The 20217-nt window shown below is 38.7% G+C and overlaps 1 protein-coding gene across 5 annotated transcripts in view; it reads right to left on the bottom strand.

The window, feature by feature from the left end:
• KLHL18 (kelch like family member 18) overlaps window positions 1–20217 on the bottom strand; it is a 57430-nt gene that overhangs the window by 21091 nt on the left and 16122 nt on the right. For 2 of the 5 annotated variants that reach the window (XM_037005339.2, XM_037005338.2), the window contains exons 2-3: window positions 5326–5439; window positions 3573–3703 (exon numbers count right to left, since the gene is read on the bottom strand). The exons of 1 other annotated variant lie outside the window; for it this stretch is intronic. In XM_037005339.2, the coding sequence (XP_036861234.1) occupies window positions 3573–3703; window positions 5326–5439 (245 nt within the window). The remainder of the gene's footprint in view (window positions 1–3572; window positions 3704–5325; window positions 5440–20217) is intronic. 2 more of the 5 variants (XM_017641311.3, XM_017641310.3) reach the window with 1 other exon arrangement.

A 20217-nucleotide genomic window follows, 5' to 3' on the forward strand; every position in this document is an offset into this window, starting at 1 on the left:
CTTCCCTGCAGTGGATATATAAACCCTCTCCGTGTACGGGGGCAGATCACCTTCAGTCATCCAGAGGGTACCAGGGTTTCCTAGCATCTTTCCACCTCATTTTCACATTGTGAGATTAAGAAGTTAGGCAACAAATGATGAGTTATTGGCTACTGTTTTAGAGTCACTGGTTTGTTTATTTTCTCTACCCCCATGAAAATGTCATTGCTCTGAGTCACCTATGTATCTTGTTTGCTGGTATGTCCCAATCCAGAACAATGCCAGATACAGAGTGGGTATGCAGTGGACTCTTGGATACAGCCTGGGTTATAAACACACAGCCTTAGTTCACAGACTTGCAGCAAAATCTTTTAAGTCACATAAACGTGCCTATTTCCTTTCAAGGTACAAAAAGCCATACTATGGATTATGTTTAAAGTCTTCAGGTAAGTATTTCCATGAAGAGGAAGTAGTGACACTAGGTGTAAGGATGACTTCAAGCAAGTGCCTAAATGATGTGATTTCAGAGATATGGTACTGCCTCCTACCCCTAAAATTCACTGAAGGGAAAATTTCTCAGCCTTGGCACTACTGACATTCAGAGCCAATAGTTCTTCGTTATAGAGAGCTGTCTTGGAACTGAAAGACAATTAGACAAGGGAACCTTTGTGCTTGACCTCCTTGGGCTTCAAATAACCACAATTTCTGCCAGCACCTGCATTGTCCCATACTACAGACATAAGCCACACCTGGCTATTTAAAATTAAATCTGATCAAAATTAAATAAAATTGAAAATATAGTTCCTTAGTCCCCCCAGTCACATTTCAAGTGCTCAACAGCTACATGTGACTAGTGACTACCATTCTTGAGGGTACAGGGTACAAGCAGAACACTTCCATTGTTGCAGAAACTTCTAATGTACAACACTGCCCTAGACCAGTGAAAAGGGTAACAAACAAAGACACTTTGAAAAACTGTTCTGCAAAGGAAAAACTGAAGGAACAAAACAGCAGCGGAATTACAGAACCCAAAAATGGACTAACAGGTACCAAAGGGAAAGGAACTGGGGAGGATGGGTGGGCAGGGAGGGATAAGGAGGTGGGGAGAAGGGGGGTATTAAGATTAGCATGCATGGGGGGGAGGGAGAAAGGGGAGGGTGGGCTGCACAACACAGAGAGGACAAGTAGTGACTCTACAACATTTTGCTAAGCTGATGGACAGTAACCGTAATGTGGTTGTTAGGGGGGACCTGATATAGGGGAGAGCATAGTAAACATAGTATTCTTCATGTAAGTGTAGATTAAAAATTAAAAAAAAAAAAAGAAAGAAAGAAAGAAAAGGGGGATTACTCCATGATAGGATAAAATTATTGGTAAATCAAAGATCAACGCATGCTTTAAATATCCTTAATGTTGATCACTTAAAGGGTGTCAGATGATCAGCTATGGAGGTACTCTTTTCTGATAATATTCCTTTCTCTTAATAAAAAAAAAAAAAAAAGCAGTTACTGTGTGCTGACCTCCAATGAGTTCTGCACAGTGGTATAGAGGGCATGTCAAAGTGTGGGCAAAGGGTCTGTTTGTTTCTATGCAGAAGATCAAGGCCTAGCTTGGATACCCAGAAAATGAACTAAGATACGATATGAGGAGGAGCTTCCTGCATCAGCACTCTCTGGAGGACTTGTGCCGGGGGATGATCATCAAAAAGCCTCCACAGGGATCCGGACGATGCTGCGGTTGTGGCTGCATCCAGCCCACCGTCTCCTGGGCTTGCCATAGGAATGAGGAGGGAGATGTCTAGGCTGGCATGTGCATACAGTGAGACAACGAATTTGACCGGATCTGTACTGTTGGAACTCAACCAGGAGTTGGGAGGGGTGCAAGTTGTAGCACTCCAAAATCTCATGACTATAGACTATCTACAGTTAAAAGAACATATGGGATGTGAACAGATCCCAGAAAAGGGCTGCTTTAATTTGTCTGATTTTTCTCAGACTGTTTAAGTACAGTTGGACAATATCCATCATATCATAGATAAATTTTCACAAATGCCTAGGGTGCCTAAATGGTTTTCTTGGCTTCACTGGAGATGGATGGTAATTATAGATTTGCTTTGTTTATGTCACCGTATTCCTATTATGTTAATATGTGTGTGCAAATTAGTTAGTAGTTTAAAACCTATACATACTTAAGGCACTCTACAAGAAGATATGTCAAAGAAATAATCAATCCTCCCATGTTTCCTTCCATATGCTACCTCTATAGCTTTTCTTCTTCCTTCCTAATTACAACCCTTAAATAGAATTCGTGCCTCATATCGAATTTACTGAATATCATAATTCCTCCAGGTGGTAAAGATACCTCGAGACAAGTGCTGGGCATAGAAGCCACAGGGCATAAATCTGCAAAGAAGTAAAAAGCTAACCTTTTCAAACAATATGGCTTCTCTCTCACTTACCAACTTTACATTTCCCTGTATGGCCCCGGAAGATGACTGGTTAGCCAGAGACGGGTAAGATTCCTCAAGGGAGGAACAACCTAAGACAGGCACAGTCGCAGGGGGGCCATCAGGGGAGAATTTGGGGATCAACAGAGGTGAGGCTCAGAACCTCACCCCCCCCTGCTTTGAGAGAAATCTTCTGCATCAGTGGATGTTTTGCTGCCCTTGTCTAGCTTGGATTAATACATAGTCCATAGGCACACACCTGATCATCTGATCATCTACATTTGCCCTCTTACAGCACTAAACTATGTTTTCTACCTTTATCTTGCATCTACCTACCACTTCAGCATTTTATTAAAAATAAAAATAATAATAATAATAAAGGGAGAAATGTGGGATCAACATATAAATCAAGTACAAAAATCAAACGAATATTCATATTTGACCTGATTGTTTATAGGTCATAATGCGTGATCAAAACCGAAAGTTTCTGTGATGAATGCCCTTGTACTGTTCACCATGTAAGAATTTATTCACTATGTAAGAATTCATTCACCATGTAAGAACTTGTTTGTTATGCTTCAGAAGATTGGAGACTGACGAGAATTAGGCTTGAGATGGATTAATGATTGTACATTGAGCATTGACCCTCCTATACTGAATTTTATTGTTGTTAACAACCATTTGATCAATAAATATGAGAGATGCCCTCTCAAAAAAAAATATTTATAAGTTTTCCTTTTATCAAATATCTCTGTATATATAAGCAAGAATGTGCAACTATTAATTTATAACACAAACTAATTAAAAATTAAATTAAAAAAAAACTGTTCTGCCAGCTAAAACAGCACAGCAAAGTGCAGAGAATCATATACCACCACCTCTGTATCCAGTCCTAGCTTTAAAAAGTATCTTGGACTCTAGTTCTCATTAACTGTGTTACTCTAATAGAGCAAAAACACATCAAAACACTCATTTCAACCCTGTCTCAGGCCACTGGCTGTGGTTCCAAGTTGTTTACTAGTCACCTATTATGTGTGGGGAGCTGTGCTAGATACTGCGGCCCAGGCAGGCCCTCAAATGGCGCCCAGCACAAGGCTGCAGCAGCACCTGGAAAGCAGCCGGTGAAACCTAACGGAGGAATTAGTACCTTGGGTCCATTCCTTGCATTACAATCTCATCCTGCTTGCACTCCATCATGTCATTTGTAAACATAGCGTGGAAGTACGGGATTGAGGCTGCTAAGACGATCCGGTGAGCACTGAATTTGTGGTCCCCAATCTGTGGGCAAAGTAAAATACAAAGACAGATACTGAGGAATGCAAATAGAAAAACCAATCTGCCCCTTCCACAGCTTAACCCTCTGCCCACTGGAATGGTACTAAAGACATCCAAGGGCAAGATAGCCAAGGCTTGACACAGAGACCCTGAAGTATTTTAAATTCGATATACCCAGTTCTAGTAGAAGAATGTAAACAATACATTTTAATGAGGTATTTAAATTGTTGAAAAATGTAAGCCTGAATGCACTGAGTGGTAGTTTTTACTTATATGGCCATTTTCACTGCATCCTTCCCAACTGACCCACCAACTCAAAGATCTGATTTCTTTGATGCTTCATCCTGATCCCAGTTTTATTAGAACCCAGATGGAACAGACAGGAATCCTGGAGCTCCTAACAGTGGGTTCCTCAAGAAGAGTAAATACATAGTGACAGGAAGAGATGAGGAGAAAGGAGACCAGACTTGAATAGGGAGCACATGTGGGTATCAAGGACAAAACAGGCATCATGGGCACAAATGTTGGGGGGTCCTGGGACACCATCAAGGCTGTGGAAGACCACAAGGAGTCTGAGTTCCTCTTAGGAACATGACCCTGTGGCAGCCAGCTGGAACTGGTGCTGCGGACTGGCTGGTGCTCTGTGTGGTACACAGATCACACAGGGACAGACTCACATATTCGTACCAAACCCTCACCGAAATATCCTTGGCCTGGACAGTTCCATCAAGTACTTTCCAATTATCCGCCACAAGGAGAATCCTTTAAAAAGCTTTGCCATTTATAGTTCCAAGCCAAAGAAACATATCCACTGAAGAACTTTCTACTCATTAGAATGAGGAAAAGTTTTTTTTTTTTCCTTCACCAAGCTCCACATTAGTGAAATGTCAGAGCACCTCATTACCTGATGCTCATCTCTTTGTGTCACATTTATTCAAAAATTCTAGCTCAGGTTCGGTCACTGTGTCCTCTTTTTCACCCAACTTTAGGATCATTATTTGTAAACTGTTCTTCAGGATCACACATACAATCTTCCAAATACCAAAGAGCCTTACCAGACTCAGATTCTATGAGTTTCTCATATAATCCATATGTTGCCTGAGTACTGGTGTTGGAGACATTTAAAGGCTGCATGTTTTGGGGGTTTTTCATAATTAAAATAAATTACAGTAATACATACAAATATTTCTTGAAATTGTTCTACAAGGCTTCTGATGAAAACCAGCAGTTTTTGGTTCCCTTATTCCTGCTCCCAAGGGTGACCTCTTTCTTTTGGTGTTTATCTCCACCTTTCTAAGTAACATGCCTATAGTACTACTTCTTAAACTTTCACTTTCAGTTGTGACTTGGTAGTCAGTCTGGAGATAGCTCCCAGTGATCCCTGCCTCCTAGTATTAACACACTTGTGCAGTTGCCTCCCACAATGTCTCAGGGTTGGTCTGTGTGACTGACAGAATATAGCAGAAGTGATGATGGCATATCACATTCAAGGTTAGCTCCTAAAAGGCACTACAGATTCCTTTGATTGTCTCTCCTGGATCACTTGCTCTTGGGGAAGCCACGTATCAATACATCCTGAGGAGAGGTCCACATGCAGAGGAACCAAGGCCTTCTCCTACACCTACCTGCGTGAGCTTGGAAGAAGATCCTCCAGCCCCAGTGAAGCTTTCAGATGACTGCAGCCCAAGGTGACAGTGGACTGCAACCTCATGAGAAATCCCTAAGCTGCTTCTTAATTCCTGACCCACAGAAATGAGAGATAAATATTCATTATTTGAAGTCCCTGAGTTTTGGAGTAATTTGTTAGACAGCAAAAGGTAAAATGTAACTAGGTAATATAATAGTTATGATGGAAAATTAGGATTTCATTCTGACACTCTCCTCATATACCACTCTACTTATCCTCTCTCTCTTTCCAATATGATTATGTCAAATTTTGGTTAAGAGTCGCATTATTAGATATATACAAATATTATGTGTAGCCAACCATAATGTATGCTATGATTACATTTCCTGTTTGCATAATTAAAATTTTCCCTGGAAATAATAAGAGTATAAAACTCTTAATAATATGTTCAATCTTGTACCCTATCAGTTTGTTCTTGAGACATTCCTACTGGATCTCTGTCCTTCTAGAAATTTGTTTCACTTCATCTATATTGGAATCCCTATTTCTTGGATCCCATTTACTCCTCTTTCTTATTTATTTCTGTGTCTGGTGAAAAGCGTCTTCCAGTAGAGCTTTCTAAAAAAGAGTGTACTATAAATTGTTTTTACTCATAGCACTTCTGATAAAATATGTAGGTTTTTTTTTCTCACATCAACCAATTCCCCAACTCTCGAGACACAAACTGGTATCCCACATTTAATTTAAGTCTGACCCTAACTATCTAGAGATAGTGCATACCCCACTGGTTAAGGGTTGAGTCCCAGAAGACTGCCCCTGCTTGAAATGCCAATCTAGGCCACTTATACTTTTGATGAATCAGCTTAGAAAGCTGAGGGTGGGGAGGTTCTCCACAACCCCCTCCTCTGGTCAGGGGAAACAGTTCACTTACTATTAATGGTTTATTATAAAGGATGCTATAAAGATACAAAAAAAACCCAGCTTAAGACGTACACAGGGCAAGGTCTGGAAAAGTCCCAAGCAAAGAAGCTTATAAATCCATGGAATTAGGGTATGCCACCCTTCCAGCATGAAGATACATTCTCCAACCTGGAAGCTTTCCAAATCCCACTGCTCAGGGTTTCTATGGAGGTTCCACTGCAAGGCACAATTGATTACATTATTGGTCACTGGTAATTGATTCAATTGATTAGAGGGTTTGGATGAAAGGTCCAACCCTCTAATCACATGGTTGGTTCCTTTGGCAACCATCCCCATCCTGAAGCTATTGAGGGGCCCACAAAGGGTTGTCTCATTAGCATAAGCTCAAGATATCACTGATTACTCCTCTCACCCCTACCACTCAGAAAATACCAAGGGTTTTAGAAATTCTATGTCAGGAACTGGGAACAGAGACCGAATATAACAAAAAATGCTCTTATCACTCCTACAACTCAGGAAATTACAAGGTTTAGGTGCTCTGTGATAGGAACTAAGAACAAAGACAAAACACACATTTCTTATTATATCACAGTATCATAGCACGTATGTATAATATGTCTGAAAATGTCTTCATTATCCTTAAGTGTAGGTGATAGTTTAGCTGGTTATAAAATTCTAAGTTGGAATTTTTTGTCAGAATTTTGAAGGTATTGTTTTGCTATTCCAGTTTGTTGCTTTAAAAAAACCTAATGCCATTTTTTAATACTAACTTTGAGTGTGTCACTCCTCTCTCTAGGAGTTTTTAGGACTTTTTCTTTACTTTCAGAGTTCTAAAATCTCAGAGCTGTGACTTAGTGTTGTTTTCTTTCATTCATTGTGCTTATCAACCTATGGACATTATTTTCATTCTGGGAAGATCTTTTCATACCATTTCTTTGATAATTTCCTCCTCTCTAGCATCTATTTTTTCTCTTTCTCAATTTCCATTAGTTGGGTATTGGGCCTCTTGTAATAATCTTCTAATTTTTTTAATCTGTTCTCTATTTTTCATGTCTTCGATTTGGTCTATCTTCCAGGAATTTTCTTCAACTATATCTTTCAATATTTCTACTTTGTAACTTTTTATACTATCATATTTTAATTTCCAAGTGGCCTTTCTTGTTTTCTGAGGGTTCCCTTTTTCTCCTTTTAAATAATTTTTTCATCTTTCATGAATGCAATGTTTCTCTGATCTCTCTCAAGACATTATAGTTTAAAAAAAGTGAAAAGAAAAAAGATATTATAGTTAAATCTCCTCCTTCTCCCTGCTCTGTTTCCTCTGAGTTCTTTTCTCCCACGTTTGTTCTGGTATCTGTTTCTTATGTTAGAGGCTTTCTTTATATGCTTCCTTACACTTGGCTATCTGCTCACACTTCCAGAAACTGTTTGAAAGCTCTGTGTATGGAGGCTAGGTCTGTCAACTTGTGGACTTCACATTAGAGTAATCAGGCAAGAAGCTGCCATTTTATTGGGGACTCCAAGAGGTAGTATCTTTAGGACTTTCTCTCTGGGGCAAATTTTATCAGGGAAGGTTCTTCTGATCTCTTGCATGGCAATGCCTGCTACAGATACTCTGGAAACTGAGTGAGAGAGTGAGCTGGCCCTAACCATTCATTATCTAGAATTTTGTATTCAAGCCCTTATTTTCAGTTTTGTTCCATATTCCAGCCCTTCTATGTTTGGTGTGTCTTTGATTCAATATCTAAGAGTAAAACTTCTGTTTCCTGAGAGAGTTGGGGAGGAGTTGTAGACATTTGCTTGCTTTCACACAGACCTTCAACTAATCTTCCTGTTTTGAGTTTTGGTTTCTCTAAAACTGGAGCTATTCCAGGATTCTGCATTATAAATCCTCTTTCTTCTTAGTTTCTCCCCTTAGCAGGCACTTTCAGTTCCTCTGACCCACTATATTCATCAGATACACTGAGTGCCTCCATTGATCTCTCATTTGCTGATCTTTTTTCTCCCTTTTACTGTAACTTTAATGGGATTATGGGAGGGAATGGTGATTAAAATATGTGTTTATTTCCTGTGTTAAACTGCTATTCATTTATTTTTCATCTAGAAAGTAAAAAGAAGACAAAAGAACAAGCTGTATGTGTATGAACTGGGTGACCTAGTTTCCCAAAAAGCTCAGCTAAAGAGAAGGCAGGTCTATCTTGGAATTATGCTAGCTAGATTATATCTGAATTCTGTGTTCTGTTAAGAACAAATTTGTCTTTATCTAGAAAAAGGAGACCAAGATGGGAAAGGGTCTAAAAGCTACATCTTATGAGTGTTTAAAAAAGAAAAATAAGCCCAGAATTGAATCACTTGCTCCCCGCAACTAAGATTTAATTATAGTTTCAACCTATCGCAGGAATGTGGCCTTTAAATAGTCAAGATGAAATTTCCTCATCAGCCCTGGGGAGGTGATCTGCATCATAAGACCCCCTACCCTACTCTTCCCCCTAAGGGAAAGTGACATTGCCTGAAACAATCCCTTTTCTTTTGCTAATTAGTTCTTGCCCTACTCTCCCTCCTATAAAAACCTTCCATTCTGTATAATTCCTCAGAGAATCCCTCTACTTGCTAGATGGGATGCTGCCAGATTCATGAATTGTTGAATAAAGCAAATTATATGGATGAATTTTGTTTTTTAACATGAGGAATGGCTAAAGGATAGTTTGGAAAAGATAATTTAGGGGGGACACAATAGTTGTCCTGAAATCCTAGAAAGGCCATCACATGGATGAAGGCAGATCTAGAAGTTACAGGAAGTCTCACGTTAGTTTATCATAAAGAATAAAAGCCTGTCACCTAATAATTTTAGGGGAGTCTTTCACTGGTTTTAAAACTATTAAGGGGGACACCATCAGCAGAACAAAAAGGCATCCTACAGTATGGGAGAATATATTTGTAAATGACATATCTGACAAGGGGTTAACATTCAAAATATATAAAGAATTCACACACCTCAACACCCAAAAAGCAAATAACCCTATTAAAAAAATGGGTGGAGGATATGAACAGACACTTCTCCAGAGAAGAAATTCAGATGGCCAGCAGGCACATGATAAGATGCTCCACATTGCTAATTATAAGGAAATGCAAATTAAAACCAAAATATCACCTCATATCAGTTAGGATGGCCAACATCGAAAAGACTAGGGACAACAAATGTTGGCGAGGATGGGGAGAAAGGGGAACCCTCCTACACTGCTGGTGGGAATGTAAACTAGTTAAACCACTGTGGAAAACAATATGGAGGTTCCTCAAAAAACTAAAAATAGAAATACCATTTGACCTGGGAACTCTTCTCCTAGGAATTTTCCCAAAGAAAACAAGTTCTCAGATTCAAAAAGATATATGTACCCCTATGTTTATCACAGCACTATTTACAATAGCCAAGAAATGGAAGCAACCTAAGTATCCATCAGTAGATGAATGGATAAAGAAGATGTGGTACATATACACAATGGAATACTATTCAGCCATAAGAAACAAATCCTACCATTTGCAACAACATGGATGGAGCTAGAGGGTATTATGCTCAGTGAAATAAGCCAGGAGAAGAAAGACAAGTACCAAATGATTTCCCTCATTGTGGAGTATAACAACGAAGCAAAATTGAAGGAACAAAATAGCAGCCAACTCACAGACTCCAAGAAGGGACCAGTGGTTACCAAAAGGGAGGGGTGGGGGAAGGTGGGTGGGAAGGAAGGGAGAAGGGGATTGTGGGGTATCATAATTGGTGCACATGGTGTGTGTGGGGTCATAGGGAAGACAGTGTAGCTCAGAGAAGACAAATAGGGACTCTATGGCATCTTACTACACTGATGGACAGTGACTGCAATGGGGTATGGGGAGGGGACTTGATAATAAGGGTGAATGTAATGACCACATTGTTTTTCTTGTGAAACCTTTGTAAGAGTGTATATCAATGATACCTTAAAAAAAATTAAGGGGCCATCCAGTTCTACAATTTGAGATACTACACTTTTGTGAAAAACTTAAAAAAACCCAAATACCCATATTTGTAATCTCAGTTAAAAAAATACCACTTTAGACCTCCTTTTGCTAAGTATTCAGCATGCAATTTTTTTCATTTCAATCCTTATAGCAACCCTCTGCATTGAGTAGCTGCTGTGAATTCCATTTTACAGAAGAGGAAACAAGATTTAAAAACAACTTGCCCAAAAGCTAAGTGGCTATTATGTGAAAGAGGAATTATGCTTGAGTTGTTTACCAATGGAGTTAGAGAGTGACGCAGAAAATAACACACTTCCTCCCAGCTCAACCTCTCATATAGTTGAGAAATTTTTTAAATTAAAAATAAAAACCCTACACACACAATAAAATTATACAGAATTAAATACACACATGCATACAAATGAATAAGAGTAAAACGGGAAATCTGAGTAAGATCAATAGATTGTATAAACGTCGATATCTTAGTTGTGATATATACTATAGTTCTGCAAGATACTACCACAAGGGTAAACTGGGCAAGGGGTACATGGGGTCTCACTGTTATTTCTTATAACTGCATGCAAATCTACAATTATCTCAAAGTAAAGAGTTCATTTTAAAAAGAGATAAAGCAAATGGGAAATCAAAATGTTCTTTTACTACTAAACCTAATATTGTAAACTATGTCTTCTATAGGAAGACAAGTGTTCCCTATTTTAACATCTTGACCTACACAGGCCCACTTTCTCCACTGATCTTCAATTACATTCTGTTACTTCAGATCTCGCTTCTTCCCAATCTCTTAGGTGGCAAAGGAATGTGAACTAGTGTAACAGAATTAAGAAAAAAACCCAGTAAGAATTGGTCGGTCGAAAAGTTTAGGCTATATGGAATACATCCTTATCTTTAATCAGATTTTGCCCTGCCCATCTGTAAAGCAGTATGTACAATAATCATAAAATATTACCAATACAATGGAATCAGAGAGTACATTTAAAGTATTGGGAAGAGCCAGGTTCAAAGTCCAGGATAGGACAGAAGGAAAGAAATGAATCTATGGTGTAATGAAACACTGAACTAAAGACCTAAACTCACGAACACATGAGGAAGCTGCCTAGGCTGGATCAGCACACAAGGTCTCTTGTGTACACAACACACACCTAGTGCCTGTGCTTAAACTAACACTCATTAAGTGCATGTATCAGCACCAACCACTTAACCACTGTGGAATGATATATGACTATGACCTGCAAAGCAAATTAGGGGCAATCACAGGACTTCCTAGGTACACACACCACTACTAGATTTGCTTCTAAGAAAAATAAATAAATAAAATTAGCCCATATCACTTCTACTAAAGGTACAGCAGAGACTCAGCCCTCATGTCACCTGGCTTCTACAGAGTAGATACAGCACCTCTTCCTGAGCAGGGGATCAGTATAATATGATCTGGAGATAGACTGAAGCATTCCTGCTTGCCTACAGGGTTCCTCCATATTGTTTTTCTTATTAGGTCCCTGTAACTTTAATACCTGTCAATAGTTTTGTTTGGAAAATTAAAAGAACTAGTGGAGTTACATGAAGGGGAGGCAGATTGTGTTCTAAAAGTCAATGGGTAACTTAGATGCACATGTGTTGCAACCAATATATTTAAAACCATTATCGTTGGTTTCAAAAATAATGAAGATGCTATTTCTTTAATATATGTTAAAAATCAAAGTGGCCTACACGATTCAAGTACATATATGAAAAGTGATGTGATACAAAGCTGGATAAGTAGACAGAGCACTCAGGAATTCTACATCTAACTTTAAGAGTGTTAGGAAACCAGGAACAGTACTAAGGAAGGATCTCCAAGTTGATAAGGCCACTTTATTCAAGTACAGCATGAACAGGAAGTGCCATTCACTTAGATCAGAAATGACAGAGAAGGAAGGGCCAGGTTGGAGGTAGAAAACAGTCCAGTTTTGGATGAGTTGACATGGAGTACCTGCAAGACATCCAGAGATACTACATAGGAAGTCAACAGATAAGTCTGAAACACAAAAAAGGTAAGTCTAGGCTCAACTGATGCTTTCTGGTGTCAACATTGTAGAGACAAGGAAGAGATCACTAGGAGGGTTCTCACAAGGAGAGCTCAGAGTGGGAAATGGGTGTAAAACAGCCTGGAGGAACTTCAACATCGAATGATCACCTAGTAGAGAATGCACCTGCAAAGGAGACAGAGAAGGAAAGTACAGAAAGGAAGAAAGGAAATGTGAAAAGAAGCAGGGAGATGTCTGGAGGCAGAAAAGAGTATAGGAGCAGTGGTGGTATACAACGCCAGCAGGCAGGCAGTGTGGCATAAACACTGAGGTTAGAGGCCCTCAACAGCTAAGTTACTACATCTGACAAGTCTGGCTCCCCAACTTCTTATGAAATGAGAGTACTCCTATTCATCTGACTTCTCTAGAGTTTTCAAGAAGATCAAATATAAAGGTGTTATGAGAACAGCTGATATGAATGCCATTTGACCAAATCACCAGGTCACTCCAAATTCCTTAAGTTTCGGTGGGGGGAAGTGTCCTGTGCAGACCAACCTGATGTTGCTGCCAAATCCTGGGTCTTGCGTGGAGGGATGGATCTGTGCTGATTTGTCCCAGCTTGGTCATGACTCAAGGGCACATGGCAAACCTGACAAAGATGCTCCACGATGGCGAACAGATGAATGAATGGCTGAATGGATAGGCTTTGGAACAGATTGAAGCTATTAAGCTTTTTCTAAGAGGGGCCTCAGAATTGCAATATTGGTTTTATTAAATTAAGTAATACATAATACATGTGAGAAGACCTAGCAAGTGTCAGGCAATTAGCAGAATTAAAAAGAAGTTTTTGTTGCACTCAGCTGACAGCAACAGCCTTAGACAACTAAGATACAAATGACTAAAATCCTCACAAGTTTGATCTGGTGAACAGAACCCTGGTCCAGAGATGAAAACTCTTGAATTTAGAGCCAGCTCTACAACAGACATAAGAAGTTGTCCAATTTTACCATGCTTCAAGTTTCCATGTTGAAATACAGACTACTATACTACTTCTGGAGGTATGGTGAGGAATATTGTAAAAAAAATTTGAGATTCTCAAGAGAAGCACTATAAATACTGGTAAACGTTACTGCAATCAATCACTCCATTAGACAATATTTAAGAAATACAGCACAGCATTAAAGGTCAAAATACTTGCCCACCCTAGGGGAGACAGAGAGCACAAGTCATATGGTACAAACAAACTATGTCAGCTTTCAGGCCAGTTGCTCCCTTTCTTTATGACCCAGGAGAATATCTTTCCTTTACCCATGAGCCTCAGTTTCTTCATCTGTCAATAAGAAGCTTTAATTGCATCAGGTTTCTCAATAGGTAGTAGTTGTGTTGATAACAGTAGCTTAACATAAATTCAATAAAGCTTTTTTTTTTATCATGACAGTATATCCACATACATTTGACAAGTATATACACATGTAAAAAAGGTCATTTATCTGGCCTACAGATTGGTGCACATGTGGATTTGAGGGTCCCTTGCAATAATTCTGCAGAATCCCTGTGGCACAGGAACCTCTGTACCAGAGATCCTGAGCATCTCAGTGTCTACTTAAGTTCTGACTTGCTTTCACACACACACACACACTCACTCACTCACTCACTCACTCACTCACTCACTCACTCACTCACTCACTCACATACAGCTTCCTATTTTCTTCCTTGGAAAGACTGGGAAACCTTCCATTCCCAGCCCTGCACTACTGGTATCTTTGGATCAGCAAGGATACTGTAGCATGACACCACAAATTCTGTTTCCTATCACAGGCAGGCAGGGGCTCAAGATTCAACCAGCTGCTTATTCAAGCAGGTTAAGCATCAGGGCAAAATCTGAGTTGGGAGTAATCTGAGATAAGTGTTCCCAAGAAATCAAAAGATATGCCCAGAATAGATTTCTCTTTGATGGAAAACATTTTAATACTATTTCTCCTACTTTCAAGGAGCTCACAATGAACATTAATAAAACAATAAGTGAAGAGTTAAGTGTGTGGCCTATGCAGACAGATTACCCTTGGGATCAGTGGGGTTTAAGACTAGGCTTTTAGGCAGTCATATGAGATGCTGAAAGTGCAGGTTAAGTAGTTACCCATAATTTTACTGAGTCACAAATTTCAATGAGAAAGGGTATGAAGCTGGGGTATACAAATGAGTCTACAACATGGAGATGTAGTAGGGATGGATTCATTTCTAAAATTCCTTTCGGCTTGAAAGCCAGTAACAATAAATTCTTCAAAAGAGGCTGCATATCATGGTAACTACAAATAGGTATTCTGAAGTTCTGTTGTTTAATACCTGTGTGACCCAGGTAACCACTGTGTGCCTCAATTCACACATCTGCAAAATGGGGTAAACAGTATCACACTCATGGGATTATTGTAAGGATAAAATTAGCTCACATCTATAAAGTATTTATAACAGTGCATGGCACATACTAAGTGCTATATAACCATGTGATAAATAAGTAAACAGCCCTCAAATTTAGAACACTATATAAGAGGAGTCAGAAAACTATGTCATCAATGGACCAAAACCTGGCCTGCCTCCTGTTTTTGTGCAGGTGAGCTAAGTATAATTCTACATTTTTATATGGCTAGAAAAAAAATCAAAAGACTAATATTTCATGATGTGAAAATTATATGAAATCCAAGTTCCAGTGTCCATATATACAGTTTTATTGAAACAGAGACATGCTCATAAAATGGCAAGCTGAGTATATGTGACAGTGACCAATGGCCTGCAAAGTCAATAAAAAATATCACTATTTGCCCCTTTACAGAAAAGGTTTGCTGACCTCTGCTCTGGAGTCACAGGGAACAAAAATTATGAAAAGGAGCATGAATATGGTCTCCAGAAAGGAGATGCTGACTACTTATCTAAGATCCCCCCTACCTCCTGCCCCCCACATCCAGCCCATACCACACCTGATTTCCTGCTGGTGTTCACACACTCTACCTGTCGAACTAGTATGAACTGTCTGTGCTTTGGGGAATTCAACACTGAGATAAGCAGTGTCCTGTACAAAATGCTGGCTCCTTTTAAAAAGAAAATGACCTAAGCCTGAAATAGAAGCATTCACACGCGTCATTAATGGCCCTTATGGGCCTGCTACCATCAATGGGCCCTTTTTAAAAAAAAACTTCAGTTTCTTAACCACAGTTACATAATTATTCTCTTCTTCACCTGCACCCACCAAGGAGTTTAAAGGCTAATTAGTCTCTGCAGATAATGCAGCCTTGTCCATCAGAAATGTAAGGAGTGGACTGCATGGAGAATGCCTTGAAGCATCTGCCTACCTACCACAGGTATCAACCAATCCTCCATCTCATTCAGCAGCCGCCAAGCACAAAGCCAGCTCTGCCCAGCTCTCCACCCTCAACCCAAATATTTTTCAGATCTTAGACAAGTAGGGCTATTTCATGCTTGAGATGTGAAGCCTCAGTCTCAAGCGTTGTACTTGTCTGTTTTTACTCACTCCAGTGGACTTAAAATCCTCGAGGATAATAAGGGCCTTGTACACCTTCTAAATAGCTCCGTAAATAGGCATTGAAATTAAAATACCAACTCTATCCTCAACAGCAGCCCAGAAAATCAGCAATTTCATGTGAAAATAAATTAAATTAGCCCCATAGAAAAGATGGCAGTTTCACTAAATGTTACAGTCAAAATGGACTAAAGGTTCTCTCGGTTAAATTTACAAAAGGATATTGACAACTGAACAGAAGGCATTGTGATGTTCTAGTCATTTCCTTCAAATTTTTCTCACATATATAAATAGGTACAGAAAATCTTTAAGTAACCATATACTTGAGGGCTATTACAACAATAATCTATTATTATTATCATTTGCTATTAACTAAGTATTTATTTCCAAGTAATTATATAGATATAGCTATTACCTATATATTAACATTAAAACACTATATTAACTATCATTTATAATATTATGATGATGATCTATTCATTAACCATCTTAGGTTATTTGAAGGGTAACAGAAAACACAGCTTCAACACATGCCACTGACAACCTTTCAAAAACATATGACTAGCTATAGACCCCATGTCATGTCAGCTCTGCCCAGAGCTCCTGACCTTCTTGTGGGATCTTCTTTGTTCATTCCAACCATACTATACAACATAAGAGCTAAGCCCTACCAATTAGACATCTTCCTTACGGCTGTTCCAATGAGAAAGAAGGAAAAGGGACAATCCCTCCAGGGTAGCAAGGCACCACCAGATGCTCCACCAGCCTCCATGAATGATAGACCAGTCTGCAGTGGGAGGAGGGCATGGACCATGCAGGAAAAGAGTCTTGGCAACATTTTACTCCCCAAGGACCATCATCAACTGTTATTTCTCTATATTGACTAGATGAGCCATAAATGATAAGTCTTGATGAAGCTAGTTTTGCCATTAAGAGCCAGAATTCTGAGCACTACAGTCCAGAGACAGCCTTGGGGGAATTCAGAAAAGGGGAACTTTGCTTCCCAGCCTCTGTAGATGGGCTATAACTAAAGGTGGCATCAGGTCTGACTGGGCTCTTGTAGTGTCTCCAGGCCTCCTTTCTGCTCACCAGTCAGGTCTTAAAGGACCCCATTTGTAAAAACACCATGGTGACAGCATCCACTACAGCTATCAAAGGCAAGAGAGCAAATGCGGTGTTTTAATGATTAGGAATACTGCAGGGCACACAGAACTGGTCAATAGGTATCTTCTACTTGGATGACTCATTTATTGAAGTCCTAGCAGTTTATTTTCCCCACTAACCCTGAGGACAGATAGATGGGAATAAGGGGCACTTAAGTCTTCCTCTGTTAGTGTGGACAATAGATTCTGAAGAAATATTACTCTTTCTCCACAACTCCACTTTCCTTTTCTCTCACTATAATGAGACCCTGACAATTTTAATAGCCATAACCAATAAAGAAATAATTTTAAGACTCCCAAAAAGGAGACCTCCAGGTTCAAATGGTTTCATTAGAGAATTCCACCAAATATTTAAGTAAGAATTATGCCAATTCTAAACAATCTCTTCCAGAAAATAGAAGAGGAGGGGACAACTCCTAATTCATTTTATGAAGCCAATATTAGCCTAATACAAAAACTGGACAAAGAAGAAAAAAACTACACACTACTAATATGCCTCATGAGAATAGATGCAGAAATCCTTAACAAAATATTTCAAATAGAATTCAGCAATATATAAAAAGAAATATATACTGTGACCAAGTAAGGTTTGTTCCAGGGATCCAAGGCAGGTTTGGTAGTCCCTCCAAAAGTTAAATACAGAATAACAATTATGTCACAGCAATTATACTCCTAAGTATATACCCAAAAGAACTGAAAGCAGTGTCTTGAAGAGATATTTACAAACCCACATTTGTAAACCCACAAAAGCACTGCTCACAATAGGCAAAAGGTAGAAACAATCGTCAATGGATGAATGGATAAACAAAATGTGGCGTATATCCACAGTGGAATATTATTCTGCCTTAAATAGGAATGAAATAAAGAGAATGAGAAGATAAACCACAGACAGGGAGAAGATATTTGCTAAAGACATATGTCATAAAAGATTGTTATTCAAAATATACAAAGAACTCTTAAAACCCATCAAAAACAGACTACTGAATTAAAAACTGGGCAAAAGACTTCAACAGAAAAGAACCTAAGCAAGAAGATATACAGGGGGCAATAAGCACATGAAAACATGTTCCACACCATGTCATCAGGTATCAATACACACCCAAAACACTAACGCCACCAAATGCTGGCAAGGATGTGCAACAAAAGGAATGCTCATTTATTGCTAGTGGGAATGCAAAATGGTATGGCTACTTTGGAAGACAGGTTGCCACTTTCTTAAAAAATTAAACATATTCTTACCATATGATCCAGCAACCTCACTTCTTGGGATTTTCTGAAGAGTTAAAAACCTACATCCACATAAAAACCTGCATGTGAATGTTTATAGCAGTTTTATTCATATTTGCCAAAACTTGGAAGCAACCAAGATGCCCTTTGGTAGGTGAACAGATAAATAAGCTGTGATACATCCAGACAATGGAATGTTATTCAGCACTAAAAAGAAATGAAAATCAAGGCATGAAAAGACATGAAGGAACCTTAAATGTATATTACTAAGTGAAAGAAGCTAATCTGAAAAGGTTACATACTGTAGGATTCCAACTCTATGACATCCTGGAAAAGGCAAAACTATGGAGGCAATAAAATGATAGTGGTTGCAAGGGGTTGGGGGTGAGGAGGGGGATGAATATAGGTGGAGCACAGATGATTTTGGGGGCAGTAAATCACTGAGTATACATGTGGATACATGTCATTATATATTTGCCAAAAACCATAGACCATACCAATAAGAGTGAACCCTAATATAAACTATGGACTTTGGGTGATAATGATATGTAAGTTCAGCTGTAACAAATGTACCACTCTGGTGCAGGATATTAATAGTGGGGGATGTAGTTTGTGCTATGGGAGCTGGGAAATGTGGGAAATCTCTATCTTCTGCTCAATTTTGCTGTGAATCTAAAAATACCCTAAAAAATTGGGTCTGTTTTTTTAAAAAAAAATGAATGAAATTCTTATATATATTGCAACATGGATTAACATTGAAAACACTATATTAAATAAAATAAGTCAGACACAAAGGGACAATATTGTATGATCCCACTTAATATGAGGGGTCTAGAATAGGCAAAGTGATAGGGAGAGAAAATACAAGAGAGACTACCATGGGCTAGGGAAGGGTTAGTGGGAAATTACTGCTCAGTAGTTACAAGGTTCTGATTTAGGTGATGAAAAAGTTTTGTAATAGACAGTGGTGATAAGCATATTAATGCTCCTGAATTGTACACTTAAAAATGGCTTAAAAGGTAAAAAAAACTAAAAGAAAGTACAAGAAGAATGAAGTAGGAGAAATCACTCTGACCATTTCAAGATTTATTATACAGCTAGAGTAAGCAACACTGTTGTACTGGTGCATGGATAGGGACACTGACCAATGGCGTACAACAGAGAATGCAGAAGTAGCCTGACAAATACGGCCAACTGATTTTTGACACAGGACAAAAGCATTTGTATCTCAGATGGAGGAAAGATAGTCTTTTCAGCAAATAGGGCTGGAGCAACTGGATAGTTGCACGTAAAAAAAGAACTTCAATCTATACCTAAGTTTACATAAAAACTAGCTCAAAATGGATTATAGATTTTTAAGTCTAAAAATTGGAAATATAGAGCTTTTAGAATAAAATAGGAGAAAATCTTCAGGACCTAGGGTTTGGTAGAGAGTTTTCAGATATGAGAACAAAAGTATAATCCATAAAGAAAAAAAAAACTGACTAGATTAGACCAAACCAGAATTAAAGATGTCTGCTCTGTGAAAGACCCTGTTAAGGGAATAAAAAGACAACCTACAGACTGCGAAAAATATTTGCAAACTTGGGAGTATAAATAAACTTTATTTGCAAATTAAATAAAGTCAGTTTCTCAGGACCTTAGCTTTATCTGCTGTAAAATGGGAAGACTTATACTGACCTTAAAAAAGTCTTTTTCTCAAAATTAATTGATATAAAAGAAATTAAAGGATCTTATTAATTAAAGAGACTCAGCAGGATCTTACTTAAGGGCTCATGTCTTGGATTTTATCCTTCGTCTGCAGGAATCTAATGGAAGGGGGTCAGCAAAGAGTATGTTTTCTGTATGGTAGGAACAGGCATCCCCAGAACTGAATAAGCAAGAGATTCTCAGTTCTATCAAAATGGCAGAGTAGGCTAGGTAGAAATATTCTCACTACACACTCTGAGGGGTAGGTGATGAAATAAAACCAATAATAATATTATGTGCAAATTATACCTGTAGAACTGCATTATTATTTGCAAATACTATTTAAT

This window comes from Manis javanica, chromosome 3, assembly GCF_040802235.1.
Source record: "Manis javanica isolate MJ-LG chromosome 3, MJ_LKY, whole genome shotgun sequence".
Classification (NCBI taxonomy): Eukaryota; Metazoa; Chordata; class Mammalia; order Pholidota; family Manidae; genus Manis; species Manis javanica.